Raw genomic sequence first — 20,999 nt, forward strand, 5'->3', positions numbered from 1 at the left:
ATCACGTGAAAATACTACAACTCACCGGCGCATCGCCTTCTTCATGACCGATGGGCTCACTGGCATCGCATTGCTAGAGATATTTTTCAGATCCACCGCCGCCGCAGCCCACCGCCTCGTAAACCGGCCTCTTCTCGAAATGGATATTCAAATTCCAAAAACCACGAAAAAGCAAATCCGCCGTTTTTTTTATATTTAAACACTAAAATCTGGCTGGGGTCGTGCCCCGCCCAAAACACCCGTAACGTAGGAGCAGCGGAGGCAGCGAAGGTCATTCACCCGTCATGATAGCGATAGCGCGAATCCCGAAGCCCGCCTGACCCCATCGACAAGGCAACATGGCCATCAAAAACGGCCAAATAACCAAAAATCCCAAAACCTGTAAAACCCAGTTTTCTCTCGTAGCACCCGCCAAATCACCCAACCCGTCAAACCTAAAAAATCATGGCTTGGTGTGCTGATGGAGGCTCACGTGGGGGGAGATACAGGCAGCCTGGTGATCACTCACTGATACTGCAAGCTGCCCACTGGTGTGGTTGTGAAAATTCTCCACTGGCATTTCTTCCCAGCCAGCGCCAGCGACTCGATTTTCTTTATTTAAAAGGGCCCTTTTTACAAAACCTCAACGGCTATATGGCCTCCTTGTGCACGCCCTGTCCCTCGTTGCCTGCCGTTGATTTCCCGTCTGACGCCCCAGACCACTTACTGTTATTTAAGCTTTGGAAAAACGCCCATTCCTCCCAGCCCAGCGTTTCTGGTGAACCCACCCGTGCTGCCAACCGCCACTGGCGTCTTCTCAACGAACGCTTTTTCTGTGAACGTGTCAGGCTGAAGATCGCCATGGCTCTCCCGGAAGCGCCGCTTCCCCATCGGTCCAAAGACTCCCACAATGCTCCCACGATATACGCCTCCGAGGCGCCCAGCCGCCCGTCCTTGTTCCTGAAGGAGCCGAAAAACTACTCCGATTCTGGCGACGACACCTCTGATTTGTCCGAAGACGATGACTACCACAACTACCATGGCCTCAGCCTGCTGCATACCAACTCGGATCACAGTCGTTCCGAGTCGTGTCGACGGCAACGGCTTCCTCGTCCTTCGGGTCCGTGTAGCTCTCGCTATTTGGAGCTGACCCTGCTGCAGCTGGACCAGCTGGCTCCCAAGGTTACTCCGCCTGATCCAAAGAAGAACATCTTCTTCATCGAAAACACCCCCTCCCCAGCACGCTCCAGCAGCGATAGCAGAACGCTGGCGTTCCCCTCGGGCGGCACGGGCCACACGCTGGCAACGACTCACGAGATCTCCAGCTCGCTTCAGGCAAACACATCTTCTCCAAAACTAGAAGGCCAGCCAGAGGAAACAAAAGCTGAGCTAGCTCCGCCGCTAAGCCAGCTCAAGGCGCCGTTCCAGCGTCAGGATTCGCTCTTCTCAGCACAGAACCTCCGCAGAGCTTCGCCAGATGACGTATCCAGTGTTTCTTCCTCTGAGCTTTCTGAAGACGAGGAAAGAGACGATTTGCATGAGCTTCGTGTGCGCCAGCCGTCGACAGTGTCCAAGCTGAGCCGCTCCATGAAGTCGGATAACGAGAGCGAGTGGATCTCGATATCGTCCGAGGACGAGAAGAACCTCCAGGGTCTGCCCACCAAACCACTCACTTTCGCCAAAGTGACGCCCATGCCTGTTCCAGGCGCCAGCTCGTCGCCAGGTGATGCTGCTGATTTGTCCACAGAGACCGTGAAGCCATCGCCGCTTGCAAAACCTCGGTCGCTTTTGTCTGGCTTGTTTTTGAACTCCATGGCTGAAAAGCCCAGTTCTCTCAATGAAGAGGCTCTTGCAGCACCGAAACCCGTGCTCAAGAGGTCCTCCACCACGGGCGTCATTACCATCGACAAGGCCAGTGCCAATGCTTCTTCGAATACCAAGGATAAGAAGCAGCTACTCCGTCCATCGATCATGTTCTCCAAGCGGTATGCATCCTACTCCGATATCTCCAAGCTGTCGCAGCGTTCGCCTGTTCTTTTTGTCGAGGAGGAGGATTCTGCCACGGACGCAAATGCCAAAGATAGTTCGGGAGCTCTTTTCGCTAAGCAGACCTCCAGTGTGGGACTCCTGAACTTCATGGTCAACGCCAACTCGACCACAAACCTCAGCAGCCTCAGCATCAGCGAAGCCTCGGCTCCAAAGTCCTGCGAGAACTGCGAGTGTACCATATCATCCAGCTTGAGCAAATACTCAAACGTTCAGCCCCAAGGCAGCTCTCTCAAGAACTTCCTCTCTAAGAGTTCCCTCAGTCTCACGTCGCTCTTTGGCCAGTCCAAGAACGACCGCAGACTTAGACCAGGCGGCCACCGTACCGTTTCCAACGACAGCTTGAAGGCTCTGAAGGACTCTGTCAGTGACAAGTCCGCCACCTCTGGAACCTCGGCCCCGTTGCCCGAGGAAGCGGAGGAGCCGCCCATGTTGAGCAAGTCTGTGAAGACTCTGTCGATCCCTACCAAAACTTTCGAGCCTTCAGTCGAGGTGAGTGGCTCTCTCAAGGACTCACTTCTCATAGACCACAGACTAGGGAAAGTGCCGCTACCTGAGCGGGTGATCAGCGAGGATGATTTATTTGGGGGCCAGGAAAGATTGATGTTTGAGGATGACAACGACGATTATCATTCCAAAGGCTGGTAAATAGAGAAAGAGGAAAATAAAAAAGTATTATTTCGGATCCTAAAGGTGTAACCGGTGGTTGCAAAATCCAGCGCGAAGTGTAGATAAACGAAATCCAGCCTCATCACCACCATGAAGACATGCTACTATGAGCTTCTACAGGTGGAACTGACGGCGACTGAAAATGAACTAAAGAAGGCTTATCGGAAAAAAGCCCTTCAGTTGCATCCAGACAAAAATCCACACGATGTGGAAGGAGCAAATGCCAGATTTGCCTTGGTCAGAGCAGCATATGAGGTTCTCTCAGATCCTCAAGAAAGAGCATGGTACGATAGTCACAAGTCACAGATTCTTCGAGATGAAGATGAGTATGACGATGACTACGTCCCCGAAATGGTCATTCCGAGCATCTCCGTCCAGGAGCTTCTACGATACTTCAATCCGTCTTTCTTCCTGAGGATAGACGACTCCTTAGCTGGATTTTACAGTGTTGCCTCCCGAGTTTTTGAAAGATTGGCTTCTGAAGAAGTCGCTCATGCCAAGTACCAGCAGCTCTCCAGCCACCAGAAGTATATGGATGATTCTCCCAATGTGGCTGCCTTGGATGAGTCTGTTCTTTTGTTTCCTAGATTTGGCAACTCCCACGCAGACTACGCCAGTTCTGTGAGGAAGTTCTACAGCACATGGGGTGGCTTTCTGACGGTGAAATCGTTTTCATGGATGGACCAGTACCGGTATTCGGCTGCTCCTGATAGAAAGACAAGAAGGCTTATGGAGAAGGAGAACAAGAAGTCTCGTGACAACGCCAGAAAGGAATACAACGAGACCGTCAGGCGTTTTGTCACATTTGTCAAGAAGAGAGATCCCCGAGTGAAGAAGGGTGTGGAGAAGTTTGAGGTGTCCAGAAAGAAGCAAGAGCGAGAGAATCTCGAGAAACAGGCCAAACAGCAGCGCATCCAGCAGCTTGCAGAGTTGAATGACTTTGAAGTTCAGGACTGGCAGAAGTTTAGCAATGAGGAGCTAGATGAGCTTGAAGAGTTGCTCAAAGCAGAGTACGAATTGGGCAGTGATACCACTACTGATAGCGAGTTTGACGAATTTGCCGACGCCAACGAGAACCTATTCGACTGCGTGGCATGTAATAAAACCTTCAAATCTCAGAATCAAATGGATGCCCATGAGCGCTCGAAGAAGCACAAGCAGGCTGTGCAAGAGCTTAGAGAAGAATTGCTTCGAGAAGGTGTTGAGTTAGGTTTTGATAATGGGGACGACTTGGAGTCTTTGGAGGATATAAAGGATGAAATTGATCAGGAGGTTTCTGAGGCGGTCGTGGTCGAGTCTGAAGAGCCAAAAGCAGAGACGGATCTCAACGACTTGCAAGTGGACGACGAAATTAATAGTGAGGAAAGCGAGGACGACGAGGAAGAAATCAAACCCAAAAAGAAATCAAAGTCAAGACGGTCTGCAAAAACTCAGAACCTTGATGATGAGCTAGCTCAGCTCGCTAATGGCATGAAAATAGATGACGACGAAGACGACTGGGATACAGGCAAGAAGAAACCCAAAAAGAAGAAGAAACAGAAGTCTGAGGAGCCGTCTGTGCAAGATCCTGTTACAGAATCTCCAAAGGTCGCCTCAGAGATTTGTGGGGTTTGTGAAGAACCATTTGCATCAAGAAACCAGCTTTTCAAGCATATCGAAGATTCGGGCCATGCCACCGCAAAGAAGCTGAAGAAAAAGTCTAAGAAGAAGGGTAAATAAGGTCGTGGAGTCGTTAATTCTATGTCTATATTTATATAATGCATCAACCACCGTCATCACTTCAAACCAGTCTTGGACTTCTTCACTGTAGCCATGAGAGGAACACTGATACCCTTGTTTCCATGGGCACCAAGACCTTCACCTTTAACCCAGCCCAACTTCTCGAGCAACTGTCTACCGATGTTGTTCTGAGCAATTTCAGGAGCTTCACCACCAACAACGTCACCTTCCTTAACGTACGCTCTGTTCTTGGGGCCGCGTCTGCCACTTGCCTTTTCGTCGGCCTCTTCGATCTCCTCTCTGGTCCGTTTCTTGACGTCAGACCGCTTGAAGATCGGACGTTGCTTCATAACATAATTTATCAGATTGTAGTCTGGGAGGTAGTGGAAAGTCTTGCGAGCCTTGCTTATTTTCATGAAAATGTGGCGGCCATTTCCACATCTGGTGCACTTCATGTTGTAGTGCTTTGCAAGTTTGTTAACTGTCTTGTTACCATGTGGATCCAAGGGCGGGAAGCTCATGTTCTCCCTTTCAGCATCTTGCAAGAAGTCCTCAAACTCCATTTTAATGTCTTTGATGTGTAGGGAGTAGTCGTACTTGACAAAGAGGTCCTTCTTCTCAAGACCCTCATTCTTAAGTCTCTCCTTCTTGCGTAGCTTCTTCTCTCGCCTTGATGTCTTTTGGTACTGGAATTGCTCGAGGAGTGACTCACGAAGCTCAGCATCAACAGCCTCCTCGAATTCAAGTCTGAGCTTCTTGGTACGGCCCTTGGCCCGAAGTGTTTTTGTTGGAGGCACGTCAATGTCAGCAAAGCTCTTCTGCTGGTTTTGTGCAAACGATAAAATGTCATCAAGACCGTCGTCGTCTCCTTCGAGGCCATCTTCATCAGAAACATGGACTCCGTCGAGATCATCGTCTTCACTCAAGTACACTCCATTAGCGTCATCCTCACTCAAGTACACTCCATTGGCATCATCCTCACTCATGCTATCGTAGTCGTCATGTGCATCATCGGCACCCATGATTTGAGCTAAGTAGTCCTCGAATGCACCTTCTGAATCAGAGTCTGAATATTCCTCATAATAGTCGCTGTCGAGGTCTTTGAACCCTGTGCCGCCCCTGTCGACGTTTCCACGAGGTATCGAAGCTGTAAGAGAGCCATCTTCATCAATCTCTGTGCGAAGAAGAACCTTACCGACTGAGAAGTATGGATCGTGCTCAAGATGGGCCACGGGGTCAGCAAGATCACCATTGAGCAGGTCTGGTTCGGACGTGGGTTTTCTGAGACGGGCCTCCTGGATAACCTCACTGGTAGAAGCCTTTGGTGCGCTGTAAAGGGCAGATATCGTTTCGTCACCTTGGTCGTCGATAACGAAAGAGGGTTCGTCATCGTCCGGGTCCGAGGCCTCCACCGAAGTGGTCTCGTCGTCAGATTCCAGGTGCATTTCCACGTCTATGGTTGCCTGTTCCTGGCAGTCATCAGAGGAACGTGCCTCCTTCTCTGCTTCCGTTTCGCCATCGCTTTCTTTGGCACTTTCAGATAACTCCTCCTTGGCCGTTTCGTCGCCGGATTCACGATCTTCGCTGGACGCCTCTGTAGCTTCAGACTCGCTTGACACAACCTCGTCGGCGCCACCGTTCTCCTCCTTGTCATCGAACCTAAGCAGCTCGAGTTCCTGGGTGATCTCAAAAGGCTCCTTTTTCAAAAGACGGTCCACCGTGAGTTTGCTAGGATCGTACACTTCCACGGACTTCACAAACACCAAAGGCTTGTTTCGAAGCGGCTCCTTCATGGTCTGGCCCAGGTGTCTATCGGTGTATCTCGCCTCCTCCACCATGGATCTGTTAGGTCTTCTGGAAAGAGCTTTCATCGACAGCGGTGCCGGAGACTGTAGATCAACCACTGGCATGTATTCGTCTGCCCCAAGGTCCATGAGTTCAGGGTCCTCGTAGCCACCCAGGGATCTGGGATTCAATTTGCCTCTGCCTTTCCTTTTGGCAGATTTACTGAGGTAGAAACGACCGTAGTTGGATCCTCCACGGCCGCCTCCACGAGATCCTCCACGACCACCTCTCAGCGATCCTCCACGGGAGTTTCCCTTGGAATTTCCTTTTTTGCGTGGCATGTAATGTAGAAAAGAGTAGCACTATCGGACTCAGAGGCTCTACTGTAGCGATATGTAGTATTCGCGCAGCAATTATTCCCAGCCACAAGAGGCTAGTGATGCAGCGTGGATGGGGCAGAAAATGATTTTTTTTTTTTTTAAAAAAAAAGAAAGTTTATGATAAATAGGCGACATTCAATCCGTTGAAGGGATTGTTGCCTTTGGAACTGTAGAATTTAGCGTTGTAGCACTTTGAGGTGGGGACCCTGGATCGATGAGGTCACAGCGATGTATGTGGTTTCTGCAGTTTAGTCGCTGAGCTCAAGGTCGAGGCCGGAACCAATTTCACGGAGTCGAAAAGTTCAATTTGGAAAAGTGGAAAAGAATCTAGAATCTCGGTCGTCGTTACTCCAGATGAATCTTTCTGAAAATCTCCCCACCACACACCATAGATCCAATTGACTTCTACGGTTCATGCAATTCCCTCGTATCCATCGGTATCAGCTCGAGTCTAAAGTCTAGATTCGATCCTTTTTCTTCCATCTAAAACTGTACATCCCTTTTGCGTACTTCTGTTCCATTGGCCGGACCTTCTCGAAGATCAAGAGCCATGGCACCTTGACCCTTGGAATTTTCCATGGACCTCGATGGTTAGGCTACCACGCAGAATGTATGTTTGGAGACCAGACCAATTGGCTCGAAACCGTCTACAGAAACTCGGGAAACAGGGCTTCAATTGCACGAGGTTTGGAGAATTGCGCTTGTGGTTTCGATATGCAGCTGGATGGAAGGGGAAAGTGTGTTTCACCAAAGTCACCAGGGCTCAGGTGTATGGGTAAACCGGAGCCGTTAGTCCCCAAAGGTCAGGGTTTCCGATATTAAGGGTCGATTAATTTGAGTTAGTTTTCAATTCTATCGATTCTGTCACTTCATGAACATATGAGTTGGTTAGGTTGTCAAGCTCGGTCTAGTGAACTTTATCTAGGTCATGACCTGATGTGACCACCAACTGTTAACGGTTGGCAGCATCACAAGAAGTGGGTAACTAAAATGACAAATGAATATCTGGGTAAAAATGGCAAACGCAACCTCTATTAATTGAGTTGATGACTTTGTTGGTAGTCTCCTATGACAGTGACGTTCTGTAGGTACTCTGCACCATTCATCCAAAAATTCGACTTCTCTAGAACTAACTTCAACTCTCCAGAAGTAAGTGAAACTCTCTGAATCTTTCTTATAACTCGAAGTAATTGACTTCAAAACTCTCACAGGACGATACTGGACTGTCATGAAGTGCTCACCGCCACCAGCAGTATAGGTTAATGACTACCACCACCACAAACCAACAATATCGTAACAGCAAAAAACCAACAAAACTTGACCTCCTCTCCAAATTCAATCCATCTAAACCTCCAAAAAAATTAAAAAAATTACTGCATTCCCGACGACCCTGGTGTTGATAACGATAAGGGTATGCGTGCACTCCCGCAGCCAGCTCCATTATCACCAATACCTTCTTCCTCCACGTTTCGATGTCACTTGACCATCCGGAGGAGAACGCCACTACTTCCTCACGTGAATCTGAAGTAAATGTCTCGGGCCTCGGCAAGGATATCGGCATTGCTCAAAATGCAACAAATTCACAAGAAGCCACAGAATCACAAACCACCACATCCGATCAGCCCAACACGTTCCAAAATGCATTAGCCCAGTTTTGGCAGAGACTCAGATCACCAGAACTACTGGAAGATGAGAATAACGGTCCCGTGGTCATCATGGGCACCTCTTATACGGGCAATCTAACTCTGCCGGAGATTGAGCATGCAATCCAACGCAGGCTCTGGTTTACTTATAGAACGGGGTTTGAGCCTATCCCTCGAGCCTTGGACGGGCCTAGCCCACTTTCCTTTCTAGGCTCCATGATAGTGCATGGCGTGAGCCCCCAAGGTGCCCTTACGGGTTTCTTCGATAACAACAGCTTCAAGTCCGACGTGGGCTGGGGATGCATGATCAGAACGGCCCAGTGTTTGCTAGCTAATACGCTTCAGACGGTGCTAGTACGAGCCGCTATTGCCGAAGGTAATACGCCAGATTGGCTGGCCATCAATAGCCAGGTGGTTGCCTTGTTTCAAGACTCCTACAGCAGCCCCTTTTCGTTGCATAATTTTGTTGGCGTGGCGTCTCACCTGCCATTGAAGGTGAAACCAGGGCAGTGGTTTGGCCCTAGTGCTGCATCCTTGTCTATCAAACGCCTCTGTACCAAGGCTAATGAGGACTCTGGTTCGACTGTCTCGGTTGTGCCTCGCTTGAATGTCATGATTTGCGAGAGCTGTGACCTCCACGATGACGAGATAAAGACTGCTTTGAAAGAATTGAGTCCGCTTCTTCTTTTGTTCCCTATCCGTCTCGGTATTGAGACCATCAACTCGATCTACTACCCAAGTCTTTTCCAACTTTTGTCATTGCCAAATTCCATGGGTATTTCAGGGGGTAAGCCTTCTTCAAGCTACTACTTTTTCGGCTACCAGGGTGAACTGCTTCTTTACTTGGACCCCCACTCTTCGCAGCAGGTAGACGAGACCAACGGTTCTTACAAGCCACTCTCGTGCAACACTGTGCCGATATCAGGCCTTGATCCCTCTATGGTTGTGGGACTCTTGGTCGAATCGTATGATGACTATAAGGCACTCAAGACCGAACTACAAGGACGAAACAAGATCGTTCATTTCCACGACCGTGCTCCTGCCAGAAGGTCCGTGTCGCATTCTACCTATGAGCGTAGCACCGAGACTGAAAGAAAGGGTGAAACTGCCGGCGATCTCAGTGATTTTGTCGATATCGGAGACGATTTTGGCTCAGAGGAGGAGGGACCTGAAGATACATCGCACTCCATGGCTGCGAAATACGACATTGTCGAGGGTCCTTCGAAAGTCACGGTGTTAGAGGATGAGAATTAATATATTGAAGGATATTCCGGCAGGCCCGGCTCTCAAACTACTATTCATGATGCTCAAAGAAGGGTCTCCAGAAGGCAGTGGCTGTTGGGTAGTGCACACACGCCCTACTCGAGGTGTATCTAGCATCACCAACAGACCAATTGGTCTAGCATACTACTACTTATTTAGAAATAATCATAACACATTCTACACCCTCATGGCTACCGACACTATGAGAATATGCACAGTCTGTGCATCGAACAATAATAGATCCATGGAATCTCATAAACAACTTCGAGACGCCGGATTCGATGTCAGCTCATTCGGAACGGGTTCTTCAGTGAAACTTCCAGGACCTTCAATAGACAAACCCAATGTTTACGAGTTCGGTACGCCGTACGAGAGAATCTACCAGGATTTGATATCACAGGACTATAGAAAGATGTATGAGGCAAACGGCTTAATATCCATGTTGGACAGAAACAGACAAGTCAAGAGGGCACCAGAAAAGTGGCACGCCAATGCAGCATCAGGAAAGTTCGATCTTGTTATCACATGTGAGGAGAGATGCTTTGATTCCGTGCTTGAGGACCTCATGATGAGAATGAACAACAAGCCCGAAGAGGCTGAAGAAAAAGACGTTCGTCTGGTAGTCCATGTGATCAATGTGGACATCAAGGATGATAACGAGAATGCAAAAATCGGTGGTAAAGGCATTGTCAAATTGGTGAAGATGATTCATGAGTATAGAGAGAAGGAGAAACAGAGAAAGATCAACGAAGGCGACGAGGACCAGTATCCTGTTATAATGGAGGACGAGATCATGAAGATCCTAGCGCAATGGCAGCTCGACCATGTCCACTTACCCACGCTTTACAGCGTTTCGTACTATTAACTTGAGCATCAGCATATTCAGGCAGCAGAGTGAAAGACTAAGCCTAACTTCACGTCATATCATATAAAAGTGTTTTAATTCAGCTTCCGATACCAAATATTGTAGCTTCAACTAAAAAAGTCGTAAAATGAAATTTTAGGAAATGACTATTTATCTAGCGTGGGTAGGCTCGTCTTCAGCTGTTCATAGAAATCAGTGAATACGGCGCGCGATGAGAATATCTATAGTACCTCGAAATTCCAAATACTTGTACCATAGGGAATGCCACCAAAAGCTCCGGTAAACGCTCGAAAAGCGAAGCTTTACAACAGTAGGGCTATCAGGACAGAGACAGTCGACCCAAGTTTCAACGACGGTATCCTTAGCATCCCAGAGTTCCTTTCATCAAGAGAGTATGAGATCAAAGCATTCGAACACAGTCAATTGAACACCAAATATGCTTCGTCTAACCGAGTTTTCCAGAGTCTTCCCAGGACACTTCGTCGAAGAACCGCCTCGCATAACGTGAAGAGAGTCCCCAAGAGAATGAGAAACAAGGCATTGAGAGAGATGCAGAGCACCATCAATGGCGTTCCTCCAAAGGGAAAACAGCCTCGAGGCCGAGAAAGATACAGACTTAAACAACAGAAGAAGCTTTTATTGGTGGCCTCGAAAATTAAAAAGCTTCGAGGAATTGCAGCGGCAAACACTGGGAAAACTATACCCCAGAGGCTCAAAGAGCTTAACGTTCAGTTGACTGATTTACAACAAAAGAAACTCAAGCCGTTGAATAATATCGTTGGTGCTGTGGATAACTGCTCTACTGGTACATTAGCGCCCAAATCTCTGGGAAATGTGAAGTATGGTAGTCGCCAGAAAACGTATACATGGCAACCTACGCATATATGGCATGCCAAGCGGTTCCATATGATGAAAAAATGGGGGTTCCAGATTCCATTCAGCCCGAATCAAAAATGTTTTAGAGCTACCAGTCGGGCTGCTAAACAGGGAACTGTTCTCTTTGACACTTCTTACTACGGTGAGATGGTGATCGATTGTGTGGATATAACGGGGCTCGAAGCTATCTTACTGGAAGTGACCAAGTTCAACTCGCCGGTGCCTCAATGGCTTTCGAAGGGCGAGAAAGCCTACTCTGGGTGGATCTTTGCAGCCAACCAAAAGATCTGCCCAGGTATGGTCATTGCCCATGATAAACTGCTCCTCTTACGGGTTCACCCCTCCGTCTACGAGCAGCTTTTTGATCATTTGGTCAATTTTGCTAAGACTTTCAAAGCAACCGTGACTGACTGCCGTTACGCCATTGGCAGTTTACAATTGACGGGCCCCACAGCTCTCCAGATACTCAGCAAGACCATTCATCTAAAAGGTGCAAAAGACACTACATCACTGAACTGGTTGCTCTTTAGCAACTCCAACGACTCTGCTCTCATACCCGAGGGCACTACATTTGCATTTTACGTTGAGGATCCTAGGTGCTGGAAACGGCCGATTACTCCTCCACAACCTCCCAGAAACAACAGAGACCTTCTACTGGTCATTGCCCTGAAACAACTGTTCATAGATATTGATGCGATAACGGGCCTCCTTCAAAGCCAAAGAAGAACAGATTCCTACAAGGACATGTTTTCTATCAAACAGATTGGACGTGAGTTTGATCGCGCAGACCCATTTTCCCAAAGAATTCAGAACAGCAGTGAAATCCCATTGCTCATCACCAAGGGTGCTAATCAGACATGGGTCGTTTTGGCGCCATGGTTTTGGATTCAGCCTCTCTGGAGCAAAGTAGTCCAAATACCTGGTGTCAAAACGGGTGGACTTCGTCAAGAGCATCAAATTAATTTCGAGCAAGGAAGACCAACATTTCCACATGACTTTCCTTTACTTCCGGAAGGCTACAAGCACAATGAAGCATTACAGGAGGCCCACTCCATCAAGAGAAGCAAAATGCCGCCTAGCAAAAGAAAGCCTATTCCTATGGAACAAGGCCTAGAGTTAGCAGGCGGTGATTGGTACTTCCTTAGAAAGTGGACTTTTACTTACCCTCTTATTGAAAAGGACTTCATAAGAAAGCATCCTTTCGGAGAATTCACAGACGCTAGATTCAGAAAAATACTCGATAGAAATGATGTTCTCACGGTTATCGAAGCAGTCAGAGAAGAATGGAAGCTCTCAGGAAAACCCATTAAAATGAGCGAACTTCCAATAACTTGGTACAAGAAAAATGATCCTACCCACAAAGCGATTGTTGAGGGCACGTTCAAGCCTGATGTCTCGAAATTCCCATCCTTGCCTGTTGTCCAAAGAAGAGTGACCTTGACCGGCAAAGGCATCATCAGGGACTCTGCCAGAATCTACGAAATCCCCGAAGGCAATGCTAAGGAACCGCAGCTCGAAGAGCTCATTGGATTTATAACAACTGGAACGTTCAATCTAACCGAAGGTAATCCAACGGGTATTGGGTTCGTTAGTGCAAAGCTGAAGGATACCAAGAGAGTGTTGGTTAGAAACGTCGGCTGCACAAACTCATACACTGCCAGAATTGAAGCCATCTAGTTCATGCATTATATAGTCAACAAGGTAAATCACTCCTATGCACCATAACCACTTAAATAAACCCGTAAAGTCACAGCCTGCTTCATCTGAACATTCGTCACAAGCGTTCTTTAATTTCAAGCGTGTGGTAAAATGTGTACTTCTCGTCCTGTAACAGCTTACTCGTAGTTGACTGGTGATCTCCTACTTGCCTGTCATCATCATCTTCAAATGGCCCGACACAAATTAGTTCACTCAAATCTCCTCCTCCAGACTCATAGTAGTCTCTGTAAAGCTTCGCCTTATTTTCAATGGCATTCTCTAATTGCTCACAGTAATCAGTTGATTCATTGTAGTTATGGATCGCACTCTCTTGTAACACCATTTCAAAATGAGAATGATCTTGTAGGGGCCCAGTATAGTTTTTTTGACTCATCAAGGCGGCTGCGCTCACATCAATACTCATCTTTAACCCATATGCTTTATAGCCATACTCATCGTGTAATGATACTCCAAAGTACCTAATATAACATATTTCGTTCTCAGTATAGTTGCCGTCAACTTTCAAATCAGAAATGTCCAAAAGCAAAGCAGTTGCTGACAGCATTATTAGTGTCATGTGCAACAAGGATAAGTAATTTCCGGTTATCAGTCTCATCGTATTAAAGAAAATCTTAGGGTTGAGTAGCTGGGTGTTTACCGTATACGGTATTGATGATTGTGTCTCCCTAGATCAATACTGTTGTTAAACACGTGAGACAGATGCACAAATTGATCATTTGGCAGTTTGACAGATACCCTTGCATATGTCTGAGTACGCCTTAGAGCTCTGCCTCAGCTACTGATAAGATACGCCTCATAATTCGAGGTGCCCCTACTAAAGGTGCGTAGTGCATATAGCCCTTCTTCAGCAGTAAGCAGCTCAAGCTAGACCCATTACTGATAAGAAATCGACATATTTTCACTTTTTTTTTAATAAAAACCTTCAATTGTAACGACTAATCAATTGAGTGGACTCTTGGAAGTCAGCCAAACAACGCTCCATTCCTTGAGCCGGTCCGTTGACTCAATTTCTAAAGTTCTCTGGCCAAACTGAAGATCTGGACGACTTTGAGTACCTGCATATAACACAAATAAGTCTTCATATAGCTGTTTGTGCGAGTCGGCTATACAACTTGAAAGACTTCGTGGCCAAGTTGGCTAAGGCGTAAGACTGTTAATCTTAAGATCGTGAGTTCGACCCTCACCGAGGTCGTTTCGAGCTGCCTTTATGGCCAAGTTGGTAAGGCACCTCACTAGTAATGAGGAGATCGTCAGTTCGAATCTGGCTGAAGGCATTTCTTTTTTGTTTTTAGTCCTCTTTCTTCCTTTTTGTTGTAGGCGATCGATTCTACATCTTGGTGATGGTGCTCACGGCGTGTAATTAGTCTATACAGTGTACTTGCACACTTTGTTGCACGTTTTTGTTGAGCGGCGGTCCTGGATAAATAAAAAATCCAAGGCTGGGGCAAAGGTATCGAAATCAAAGCAGTCGATGTCGTGGATCAGCTCAGTAAAGGATATGTACAAGTTGAGTAAATGAGGGAGGGTATATGTTCCGGACATCAAGACCTGTAAGGAGTGGCAGTCGTTGACGGAGAAAATCCGAAGATCCTCCAAGGACTGAATGTTCTTGAGCTGGTTTTCTTGGATCCACTGGGAATGAGCTGAGATGGGGAGGTGGAACTCCAATGTCTGGAGAGCCGAGTTTTCGCAGCCAGTGAACGACAAGTTTGGAATGGCGTAATTGGACATGATCTTGAGTTTGGAGATGTCGCTGACGTCGAAAGAGACCGGCTCCTTCAGTTCTGCAAACTCTCCGTGGGTCCTCACGTTCAAACTCGTCAAGTCTAGCTCAGACATGTTGGCTGCGAAAAACAGAAGGTGGTGGGCCTGAAGGCACAACTTGAGGTGGCTGGAGCAGTGGGGGATAGCAGCTAGACTCTTGAGGACGGAGAAAATAGATTTGGATGGTTCGTTTCCCTCGTAGGCCAATTTGACATGCAAATGGAGCTCCTTTGGGGTGGAGTGAGCCAAGTGCGATGCTAGGTGGGTCAAGTTTCTGAGGAGTGCAACGGAGGTGCCGTCAAAACGCATGTTTAGCGTGATTTTGGACGACCTCTTGAGCGCTCCGAGTCTCAGTCTGGCTGGTTTGAGGCAGTGGTGCAAGTGGCATTTCAAGGTTCCCACGTCTGAAGTAGAAGTTACCCCGTAAAGACCAAAATCGAAGTGGTCGTTCATGTCCACGTGCTTGTCCAGGCACGTTATACTGATGTTTCTTCCCGATAGGAGTCTGTGGTAGGCAGCTGTGGAGGTTCTCTTGCAACGAAGGAACGGCTGGAGCTCCTCGGTGCCTAGGCACTTCTGGGAGAGCACCATGTGGATGATCTCGCTGGGGAGGTCTGTAAAAGGCATGTCTGGAGGAGTCTATCAAGAAACACAGCCCAAAGTCCAAAAGAAGAACCAGATCAAAGCACAGAATTATCAGGGGTGCAGGGCTTGGATTTATATCTGGTGTGGATGCCGACCTCGGGACCATGCATGCGCTCTTTTCTTCGTTCTGGGGGCAGCCCAAGTGGTCCGGACGCGGTGAATCGGAAAAATAAACACGACTTTGGCGCCGAAACCGGGTTCCTTATTGACGGTGGTATTTTTGGTTTTTTGCAAAAATGTCATACCATGTCAAATCGAGTGCCCCGTGGTTCGGGGTGATCAAAGCGCCATACTTTTTTTTAGTCCATTGTTCGCATCTGTCGGCCGTTGAAATAAGAAACAAATGCTCACTGCAACACCGCATGGCCAAATAAGCTCACCCGAGAATTTGCCCGTCCAAAAGTGGGTTTTCACAAACCGCTCAAAAGAGGTTTTTGACATTTTCGAAAAGTTTCGAATTTCCTGGACGCTGGGGCACTTTCATCAGCTCATCCTAGCCTCAGGTGAGGCATGTGAACAGTGGCTGCAAATCGCACTGCACCATCATGGGTACCACCGATGCGTCAGATTCCCATGAGATAAGCTTTCAAGATAGCCGCCCCAGCCGGTATTCCGATTTTGGCAGATTTTTCAAACTTTAAATATTTTGCTTGAACCGCTACTTTTATAGAATCGATTTTGGTGTTTATGGTGATCTTGGCGCTGGGTATTGGCGACGTAGGGTTGTGGACCGATGGGTCGGGCTGCATGGCGCTAACTTTATAGTGTCTTTCAAGGGGCATACGGGATTCGAGTCGGACTTGGTCTGGTTTGGGCGTTTGGGGATTTGGGGTTTTGGGGTTGGTGATGGATTTTGTGGATTTTGTGGATTTTGACGGGGTGGGCTTCAAAAAGGCTTCAGTTGGCAGGATCGGCCAGAATTGGCTCTTCAGAATATGTGAGTTGGGAATTCTCCTTATCTCGTTATGTGGTTTGTCGTTTCATGGCTTGTGAGGATTTGCCCGTTTGAATGGCTGCAAGTCAAATATCTCTTATCTCGCGTTTATCACGATAAGAGTGGAACAGAAGGAAGGTATGGGATACTGTTTATGTGAAAGTCCCCAGTTATGCCAACTCTGACATTTTTCACGACATGGCCAATCTAACTTGTGAATCTAGACAGCTTCATTGACGAGAGTTCACATCTTATTAGGCACACATCATATTAAGCACTGTGGTCTACCTCTATTAGGCAGCTGCGACAACCATATCTATATAGGTGCTGATGGAAAGCCCTATACACCACATGGAAACCTCCAAGCCCACTCAATTCAAAACAAAATCCAACTACAAAACCTTCAATTCATCGTATATCTATGCTACTACTCCCCGCTGAGAACAGCGGATATGCCCATGAGCCCAAGAAGCGTGAACTTCACATACTTGTTCTCTGTGATCAAAATCGTGGCGTACCCGAGCTTAGGCACGTACATCTTGACGGTGCCCACGAGGTCCTCCTTCTGATTCAAGTAGGCCTGCTTCTTGGCGTAAAGCGACAAGTCGTTCAAGGCGTTGTTGTCACCCTTGGTTAGCAAAAGCTGCTTTTCGTCATTGTGGTGCTCGTTGAGGACACGGTGGACGATTGGAATAGAGTGGCCCTTGACTTCGTAGACTACCACGTCGCCCACCTTTGCCTGGCTGTCTCTGTTCCACAAGAACAAGATATCACCTCTTTGGAACGCAGGTTCCATGGAACCCGACAACACCACCACGATGGGCGAGTGGGAGTTGGCAAATACACTGAGGCCCTTCCACATGACGAAGGCCGACGTGAACACGTAGGCCAACGTGAGGAGCTGTGTCAATTGTTGACGGAGATTCATGGAGTGGTTGAGGTTAGGCTGTTGGCTGTCTTTTTTCGCGCATGGAGCCGTGTACTATGGGGGGAGGTCAAGAGTTACTACGAGATTCACAGAAGTTGAGTATTTCGAATAGTTCCATAATAAGCATTTGAGGAATCTAGGAATTTAGGAATTGAGGTATTGGGGTTCTGGAAATTGGGGAATTGAGGAACGCTTTGTAGGACTATTGTGGTATCCCTACTGAGGGAATGCGGTAAGCTCATACCCATATACCGCATATGTAGACATCTATAAGAAGATCTGACAACGTCCAATCATTCTCTTTTGATGCGAATCAATATTCCTTCTGAAAGTGCATCGAATAAGCACGAGCATGGACACGTAACGAACGATTATGCTGCACAACCTCTGATATTGCTGGAACTCACGCTACATACCCGGATCTCTGTGCCATAGATAATGAGCTCACCACAGCGACATAACAAAGCTGCCCAAAGACAAAACACATTCAGATCATTCAATTCAATTTAATATCATTCAATTACCGTTTTGTCTCCAATTGCACTGGAATACCTCCAGGTGCATGCCACAGAGCCACAGTTAAGCCATGTTCTAAAGCCGTCTACCTCGCAAATCGCTGTTTTGAAACATTGCAGAATACCCAATGGGAATTCTGGCACCAGCATGAACTAATCGGCCCTGCGGCTCCGCGGCATTTGCAACCGTCCATACCTCTTTTTCATAGGTCAACTATGAATTTGAATTTCATTCCATAAGTCATTAGCCAATAAGCATAGCGGCCCAATACTCGCTACTAACGACCTTTTTGATGACCAGATCTCAATTGTCCACTGTACATTGTTCCGTTAAAGCCGCGGTGGACTAGTTAGACGATCGGATGAGGATCTCATGTGTACCATATTTAGGCCCACGAGCATCCGCTTATACTGTGTTGCTTTGCGGTGGTCTGGGCAATTACCGCATGGTTACGAGAGGACCCAGGGGTTGCGACTTTCATGGAGTCCGTGGTTTATGAATTAAACTTTACACTGTTTCGCAGCCAAGGAGCGAAGATCTTGAGAGGGCCATTGTACTGTTGTAAACTTTTAGAGGACTTTTTTTGTCAGACTTTTTTTTGTCCCACCGAAATGCCTGAAGATCCAAACCTTATTTGATTTCCCTTTTGCCCATTGGCCATAGATCACTGAGGAACAGCTTGCTGGGTGCTGAATAAGCCGGTACGTCAGGAACAGCTCCGGAAGCTTTTTCAACCATTCAAGCAAATTGCCACCCTAACCAAACCGCAAATTCATGACTCCATCACTCCTTCCGGTGTTCCTTTTTCAAAAATTTTTTTTTTCTTGTTTGCCCTTTTTCACCACTGCTCTTTCCCTCACTAAGTGCGCTTTTTTCCTCCTCTCAAAATCAGTGTCAGCAACTCTCCCCAGCAACCTCCTCTATTCCACTCCACTACCAGAAAAGCCGTGGACACCATGGATTCCCCCAAAGAAGGGTCTGGCTCGAATGCCGAAAAACAGGAAAAATTGCCCAAGATCGACACCTCCACTTACCATGTTCATGAAACTCATCCCAATAGACCCCAACCCAGAAACCACTGGGCCTCCCAAACATCGCTGCCTCTGTCGTCCCGGGTCTCCTCGCCTGGCGAACTCCACATGCTGACCAGAGAATCCCATTTTCCGTTCCATTCCCAGCTTGAATCATCGCTCAATGCCCACAATTCTCTGCAAGAAACAACACCATCTCATGCTGCTTCACAGAGGCTGCAACAAGGCGGCTACGGCACGATGCTGCCTACACAACTGCTGTTTTCGCCACAAAACGGCTCGAATTGTCATTCGCCTCACACTGCGTCTCACCAGGGTCTTCCGTCTCCTGAAGCTCAGACGCCTGTTCCACAACCTCCGCTTTTACGATTGGGCAGCACGAACCCCGGTGGTGTTTTTGATCCAAGGTCTCGAAACCACCTGGTTTCCTTTTCGGATCAGTATGGCTCCGATAGGTCAAGAAGATTCACGATTTCGTCGCAGCCGCTGACCTCTAACTTGACACTGCAGCAAAAGGTTCCTACAATGAGCAGCACCAATTCCGGAAACCCGCCTTCAAGAAAAGCTTCTTTGAGAGGCGACGGTCTCCCAGCGGCGCTCAGCAGAAACAGCTCTGCCCTCAGCACTCATCAACTTCAACAGCATCAGAACTATTCTGACCAGCAGCAACAGCAGCTCGTGAATCAGTTTCAAAAGCTCCACACGAATCGTGAAGTCCATGACGCAGACGACGCTCAGGACTTCTCCAACCCCCACCCGGCTCTTGCTAATCACACCCTGAATTTACTGCATCAGTCTCTCGGATCGTCTCGCAACGACTCTCCTGTTTCGGCAAACCTGGATGGCAGAGGTACGCCGTCGCCTCCTCCATCTAGACCTTCTTACTTTGGCTCTCGCTCAAGCATGAGGTCCGGCAGCCGTTCGCCAGGCCCACAATCCCATCACTCGGAATCAGGTGCTGTGCCTATCAGAATCAGCGGTGCGCTTCAGAGAAAGAATTCAGCCACCAAGCGGTCTAATAAGACGGTTGTGGCTTCTCCTGTTGGTCCACCTGTCCCATTCCAAGAGTATTTGACCAAGGAAGATGACAGGAAGTTCCACATTCTTCTTGGCTGCACTGGAAGTGTTGCAACCATCAAGGTACCATTGATTATTGACAAACTCTTCCAGATATTTGGCACACAAAAGCTTTCCATCCAGCTTGTTGTCACGAAAGCAGCAGGTCACTTCCTCAAGGGTTTAAAGATCCACAACGAGGTGAAGATTTGGAGAGACGAGGACGAATGGGCCAATTTCACCGAGTGGAATAACTCAAATACCACTACAACTGCATCCACCTATGAAGCACCATCTAAGAAGTCAAAGAACCACTACGACAAGATGATTTTGCATAACGAGCTCCGTAAATGGGCTGACATCATGTTGATTGCACCTTTGAGTGCCAACACGCTAGCGAAGATTGCCAACGGTATCTCCGACAATTTGTTGACGTCGATCATCAGATCGTGGGGCCCTACCGGTGCCATCTCTGGCTCAAGCGCAACCAAGAAACCTATTTTGGTTGCTCCTGCTATGAACACTTTCATGTATACCCACCCTATGACCGCCAAACAGCTCAAGATGATCACGACCACAGACGATGGCTTTGGAATGGAGATTTTGAAGCCAGTTGAAAAGGTCTTGGTGTGTGGTGACATCGGCATGGGTGGTATGCGTGAGTGGATTGACATCGTCGAGAGACTTCGAGTTAGAATCAAGCAAGTTCTTGCCGAACGCAACTCGGAAGGTCTTGATGTGACTTTGGAGGAGCAGGACGAGGATGAAGATGACGATGGCGATGACGACGACAATAATAATAACAATGATGACGATGACGACGATGACGACGACGATGATGACGATGATGATGATGACGACGACGATGACGATGACGATGATGGTGATCTGAATGATCAAGATGACACTAATGAGCTCGACGAGCAGGACGACGATAACGAAACAGTCAAGGCAAAGGATCTCAGACGTGGATCTGTTGAAAGAGAGAAAGAAAAGAGGTCAAAGTCCGACAAGAATGATGATGGCCTTATGTTTGAGTTATCCGAGGATACGCCGTCGGACGTTGCCAACGAGATCCACCAAAGCATCAGTCCCGTCAACGAAGGAGCGCAATCTATCATTTGATCATCTACAAAGAAAAGACAAGTAATGAGCGTTGGTGTATATTTATGCAAATGCAG

At 47.7% G+C, this 20,999-nt stretch overlaps 9 protein-coding genes and 2 non-coding genes across 11 annotated transcripts; 8 read left to right on the top strand and 3 right to left on the bottom strand.

The window, feature by feature from the left end:
• Positions 1–633: 633 nt before the first annotated feature.
• Positions 634–2,673, top strand: C7M61_000105 (uncharacterized protein; the record flags this gene model as incomplete). Its single annotated transcript, XM_024855565.1, has 1 exon — positions 634–2,673. One exon carries the CDS (start codon positions 634–636, stop codon positions 2,671–2,673), a length of 2,040 nt encoding a protein of 679 aa, XP_024715164.1.
• Positions 2,674–2,784: 111 nt separating this feature from the next.
• On the top strand, positions 2,785–4,413 carry C7M61_000106 (uncharacterized protein; the record flags this gene model as incomplete). Its single annotated transcript, XM_024855566.1, has 1 exon — positions 2,785–4,413. The coding sequence occupies one exon, from the start codon at positions 2,785–2,787 to the stop codon at positions 4,411–4,413; it is 1,629 nt and encodes a 542-aa protein (XP_024715165.1).
• A 56-nt stretch (positions 4,414–4,469) lies between these two features.
• C7M61_000107 (uncharacterized protein) lies at positions 4,470–6,539 on the bottom strand (the record flags this gene model as incomplete). Its single annotated transcript, XM_024855567.1, has 1 exon — positions 4,470–6,539. One exon carries the CDS (start codon positions 6,537–6,539, stop codon positions 4,470–4,472), a length of 2,070 nt encoding a protein of 689 aa, XP_024715166.1.
• A 1,511-nt stretch (positions 6,540–8,050) lies between these two features.
• C7M61_000108 (cysteine protease) lies at positions 8,051–9,475 on the top strand (the record flags this gene model as incomplete). The annotated part of the gene is made up of 1 exon (XM_024855568.1): positions 8,051–9,475. One exon carries the CDS (start codon positions 8,051–8,053, stop codon positions 9,473–9,475), a length of 1,425 nt encoding a protein of 474 aa, XP_024715167.1.
• A 196-nt stretch (positions 9,476–9,671) lies between these two features.
• Positions 9,672–10,349, top strand: SSU72 (RNA polymerase II subunit A C-terminal domain phosphatase; the record flags this gene model as incomplete). The annotated part of the gene is made up of 1 exon (XM_024855569.1): positions 9,672–10,349. The coding sequence occupies one exon, from the start codon at positions 9,672–9,674 to the stop codon at positions 10,347–10,349; it is 678 nt and encodes a 225-aa protein (XP_024715168.1).
• Positions 10,350–10,610: 261 nt separating this feature from the next.
• C7M61_000110 (ribonuclease P/MRP protein subunit) lies at positions 10,611–12,902 on the top strand (the record flags this gene model as incomplete). The annotated part of the gene is made up of 1 exon (XM_024855570.1): positions 10,611–12,902. One exon carries the CDS (start codon positions 10,611–10,613, stop codon positions 12,900–12,902), a length of 2,292 nt encoding a protein of 763 aa, XP_024715169.1.
• Positions 12,903–14,062: 1,160 nt separating this feature from the next.
• C7M61_000111 lies at positions 14,063–14,136 on the top strand. The gene has a single exon. It is a non-coding gene; the product is annotated as a tRNA-Asn (tRNA).
• Positions 14,137–14,145: 9 nt separating this feature from the next.
• C7M61_000112 lies at positions 14,146–14,218 on the top strand. Its single transcript has one exon. It is a non-coding gene; the product is annotated as a tRNA-Thr (tRNA).
• A 91-nt stretch (positions 14,219–14,309) lies between these two features.
• C7M61_000113 (uncharacterized protein) lies at positions 14,310–15,335 on the bottom strand (the record flags this gene model as incomplete). The annotated part of the gene is made up of 1 exon (XM_024855571.1): positions 14,310–15,335. The coding sequence occupies one exon, from the start codon at positions 15,333–15,335 to the stop codon at positions 14,310–14,312; it is 1,026 nt and encodes a 341-aa protein (XP_024715170.1).
• Positions 15,336–16,714: 1,379 nt separating this feature from the next.
• Positions 16,715–17,215, bottom strand: C7M61_000114 (signal peptidase complex catalytic subunit; the record flags this gene model as incomplete). Its single annotated transcript, XM_024855572.1, has 1 exon — positions 16,715–17,215. The coding sequence occupies one exon, from the start codon at positions 17,213–17,215 to the stop codon at positions 16,715–16,717; it is 501 nt and encodes a 166-aa protein (XP_024715171.1).
• A 1,472-nt stretch (positions 17,216–18,687) lies between these two features.
• Positions 18,688–20,943, top strand: C7M61_000115 (phosphopantothenoylcysteine decarboxylase complex subunit; the record flags this gene model as incomplete). Its single annotated transcript, XM_024855573.1, has 1 exon — positions 18,688–20,943. The coding sequence occupies one exon, from the start codon at positions 18,688–18,690 to the stop codon at positions 20,941–20,943; it is 2,256 nt and encodes a 751-aa protein (XP_024715172.1).
• Between the last annotated feature and the right edge of the window lie 56 nt (positions 20,944–20,999).

Source organism: Candidozyma pseudohaemuli (assembly GCF_003013735.1).
Source record: "Candidozyma pseudohaemuli strain B12108 chromosome Unknown scaffold00001, whole genome shotgun sequence".
NCBI classification, from domain to species: domain Eukaryota; kingdom Fungi; phylum Ascomycota; class Pichiomycetes; order Serinales; family Metschnikowiaceae; genus Candidozyma; species Candidozyma pseudohaemuli.